This window comes from Abrus precatorius, unplaced genomic scaffold, assembly GCF_003935025.1.
Source record: "Abrus precatorius isolate BTA unplaced genomic scaffold, Abrus_2018 Scaffold8, whole genome shotgun sequence".
Lineage (NCBI taxonomy): Eukaryota > Viridiplantae > Streptophyta > Magnoliopsida > Fabales > Fabaceae > Abrus > Abrus precatorius.
Window position 1 is genome coordinate 4,991,510 of NW_020874428.1, and position 4,179 is coordinate 4,995,688.

Consider the following 4,179-nt stretch of genomic DNA (forward strand, 5'->3'; position numbering starts at 1 on the left):
ATAAAGTACTTTAAAGAATGTGAGATTCATCCCACGATGTGGCCGTCCTTGACCTTAATTTTTTTTTATTTCCTGACAGAATTCCTTTTTGTTTATTATATATTATTCATACATGGAGACTCCCACGTTCGTTGTTTAATATAGTTCATACATGGAGTATCAAAAACGCGCATGCTAAGCTCTCTAGTTCTAACTTCTAACAACATCACTATCACATTTAATTAAGACACTTATTAATCACAGTTAGTCACCTCTCAATGATTACACTAAGATCCCTCTCTGCCATTTTGAGGACAATTTAATTAAGTCTAGGGTGTTTAAAAGCCATTGAAGAATTGTATTATTCTAAATTATCACGCATGAACTTGGTCCCATATGAGTTGTCTTTTGCTTTGTATCAGCCCCTCAGTGGACTCCTGAGTTCAGTTACAGAGAATTAGGACCCATCCATGACACAATAATTACGATTTAAAAATGCTATTTACAAATGAAGTCAATGCTTATAGTAACATTATTCTTGGGATTGGGTATAAATGTGTCTATAGCTTTTGCTTATGGCAAGCAAACATTTAATTAGCTTCTCTTTGCTGTGGCATTAGACCACACAACAAAACACCCCTTTTCTTTTCTAAGCACAAATAATACAAATGGAACCTGTAGGAGCTTTTCCTGAAGGTGAGTGGGATTGCTTCCGCAGAATGTTTGCCAGTGAGGAGCATGATGATTACACCCCACAATTTCTTGCTCAAAGTCCACTTTTGCTAGGAGAACATGGTGATGAATTTGAAACACAACCCACATTTTGTTTTGCTCCTGAAGCTGGTGAAAATGAGCGTATGTTTTATTCTTTAGATGCTCATAACTCAAATTCGCAATATGTTTCTCAAGAAAGTAGTTACAGTAGCAATTGTAGTGGTGACACTGTCTTCATTGCCAATCCGGGTCATGCAAACTATTATTTTAGTTACCCTGATCATGTTCTAGAAAATAATAACTGTGCATACTCCATGGACTTTTGCATGGATGAGAAAAATTTTGTCCCTTTTCTCCCTTCGCTTAGTAACATTGATGTATTAGAAGAGAGTGTTAAGTTGAGTGAAGACGTGGGAAGTGATCAGAGATTAGAGAATTCTGATCACACTCAAATGGAACCAATTGTTTTTCCAACCAAGCAGCTGCAGCTCAAAAGGAAGCTTGATGTGCCTGCTGAAGATAAAATGAACAACACACCTGAGAATCACAAGAAAAAGCCTCGTGTTTCAAAAGATGTAAGTTAATTTTTTCTCTAATTTATTAACTTTATTGACAATAATACACTAAATTAGTTCCTAAACTTAAAAGAATGGATCAATTCAATTTCAAATTTCTAAAATTGGTTTTATTCCTAAAATTATCAAATGATGATTATTTTATTCCAATGTCAATTATTTTAGTCCTTAAAATCATAAAAATCAAGACTAAAATAACTAACATTCAATAATTTTTAAGATTAAAATGATATTTTTCAAGGACTAGACTGATCACAATTTAAAATTTTAGGTGCTAATTAATTTAGTGTATCACTCCTTTGTTTAATCTACATTAAAAGTGGAAATTTGTGACAGTCTGTTGTGTTTCACAATCAGGGGCAAGGATGCATGAAAAATGCACGGTCCAAGAAGAACCAGAAACTTGCCAGCAATGGGGAGGAAGCAGAAGAGATTAATGTAGGATCAGATGGACAAAGCTCTTGTAGTAACATGTCAGAGGATGATAATGCTTCTATAGAAAATAGTGGAGGAGCTACTTCAGGATCTAAATCTGCTTTAAACTCGAATGGGAAGACAAGAGCCAGTAGGGGATCAGCAACAGATCCTCAAAGTCTATATGCAAGGGTATATAATTAATTACTTCATACTCATCTTTTTCATTATGTGATTTGCTTGCATAGTATAGTTTTCATGTGATACTTATAAATTACTATTCATGAATCTTTCAGAAAAGAAGAGAGAGAATAAATGAGCGACTAAGAATCCTACAGAATCTTGTCCCAAACGGAACAAAGGTAAGTGATGTTGGTGTGATTCTTTTAGTATTGGGGTTGGTGGTGGTGGGTTCACAGGCTAAAGATAAATTATATTTTTACAAAATTTATTTTACAACTCATACAAAACTATAAAGAGACTAAATGACTCATAACTTTTTGCATGTGTTTTTTTTAAAAATAAAATAAGTAATGATATAATTTTATCTTTATGGACTTTTATATGAATTATCATATCTCTAAGCCAAATTCATGATCAATATGGATGTTCGTGTAATACAGGTTGATATAAGTACAATGCTTGAAGAAGCAGTCAATTATGTGAAATTTTTGCAGCTCCAGATTAAGGTATGTACACCGGTTGCATAAAATTGAAAATCATTGTTTTTTTTTTTTTTTTCAGAAAGATTTAGTAACATCAACATAATACAATCAAATTATAACTCTTTTTTTCTCTTTTGTAGCTTCTAAGTTCCGATGATCTATGGATGTATGCTCCACTTGCTTATAATGGCCTTGACATTGGAATCAATCTCAACCTCAAGAATTCTCCATCATTATGAGCTTAAAGAGGCTAGAGGACACGTCGTTTACCGTTATAAAAATCAAACGGAAAACAATTCCTTAGAAAAATATATAAAAAATAAATAAAAATTGAGCAATATATTTGTATTTCTAACTTGTTATTATTGGTTATGTGAATAAAATAGCAGTTTCATGCACGTGGCGTCTCTTTCTGACCTTTGTGAAAACCATTAAATGGCTAGGAACTGTCTTAAGTTCAAAGAACATCGTAGTAACGACCTAAAATACACAAGTTATAAACCCATCTTGACGTTGGAAAAAGAAACCATGAATATTTTAATAAAAACTTGATTTGTGAATTTATGATCGAGATCTACTAGAAGCTGGACGATCCGTAAGATTACCATATTAGTATAATGGTACTTACTTCATTTAAATGAGTAACAATGTTCTTAATTTTCTCCTTCACACTAAAGAGAACGTTTTTTTTCCACAATAAAAATAAAAGGGTTCATATACCGATCTTTAACTTATGAATCGGTATTTTCAACTTTGTTTCATCCCTATTAATCTTTTTATTAACTTTGGGTTAACTTACTATTAGTGAAAATCCTAATTGTTTATCTTTTACTACCTCATCTAAAATTGTCCGTTGGGAAGAAATGTTATTCATGTTTAGTATGAGTCGATCTTTGTTTGAGGGAGAGCGTGGATCTTTAAACTTATTTCTCTAAAATACTTTAGATAATTTAAAGTTATGATAATCTTGATTATATACCTTTTAATTTATTGCTAGGTCATTAATGTAAAACTCTATTGCTTAATACTATTTTTTAAGTTCAACTAGTTTTATTCCAGTTGTGACTTACATTTTTTTTCATGGGTTTGTATTTTAAGTTTTATTTTTCAATTTATTATCTAAGCTTGTACTTCTTCTTTTTTTAACTACTGCAACATTATAAAAGATTAGAAATTACATATAATAACATATATTAGTAATTATAAAATACAATGCAATGAGTTGCATCGATACTATTGAATGCTATATTTTTTTTTTAATAAAAATGTGTTTTACACAACTTTTTATTGTGTTATGTTATATATGTTAAAAAAATTAATATCACAAGTTCATTTTTTCTTAACTTATTACTTTAAACAAATTAAAATCATATAACTCTTTTATATATATATTATGTATAAGACAGAAATTCAAACGCTTACAATTTTTTATTACATATCTGAGATAACTTTTTGGTAATATTTTTCGTGATATTTGAATAATAATTACATTATACTACCTTTGTCATTTAAAAATTTATTAAAATTAATAAAAAATAATTATAATAGAATAATTCAGTTATTGAATTAATAACTTATATATTAAATGAATAAATATATTCATATATATGTATATAAAACTTAATTTTTATTTCTTATGATAGAAAAATTATTAATAATTTATAAAAGTAGCTGTATATAATATATTTTTCTAAAATATTTACATATTTTTTAATTATTAAAGTTTAACTATATCTTTAAGGCTAGACAAATTTAGATTCTTGTATAGGAAATGGAATTAAGGTTAATAATTGTCAACATGCAAAATAAATTAGCTTCCGATAAAAAAAAAT

The 4,179-nt window shown here is 29.4% G+C and overlaps 1 protein-coding gene across 1 annotated transcript; it reads left to right on the forward strand.

Moving 5' to 3' along the window:
• Nucleotides 1–647: 647 nt before the first annotated feature.
• LOC113848461 (transcription factor bHLH85-like) lies at nucleotides 648–2,586 on the forward strand. Its single transcript, XM_027477983.1, has 5 exons — nucleotides 648–1,268; nucleotides 1,626–1,874; nucleotides 1,979–2,044; nucleotides 2,306–2,383; nucleotides 2,488–2,586. Exons 1-5 carry the CDS (start codon nucleotides 648–650, stop codon nucleotides 2,584–2,586), a joined length of 1,113 nt encoding a protein of 370 aa, XP_027333784.1.
• Nucleotides 2,587–4,179: the final 1,593 nt, after the last annotated feature.

What these genes read in the sequence shown, in the direction of transcription:
- LOC113848461 (XM_027477983.1), top strand. Translation starts at nt 648, where the DNA reads ATGGAACCTGTAGGAGCTTTTCCTGAAGGTGAGTGGGATTGCTTCCGC. An exon ending in CTCAAAGTCTATATGCAAGG is followed by an intron (nt 1,875 to 1,978) that starts GTATATAATTAA and finishes TGAATCTTTCAG; the next exon opens with AAAAGAAGAGAGAGAATAAA. An exon ending in TTGTCCCAAACGGAACAAAG is followed by an intron (nt 2,045 to 2,305) that starts GTAAGTGATGTT and finishes CGTGTAATACAG; the next exon opens with GTTGATATAAGTACAATGCT.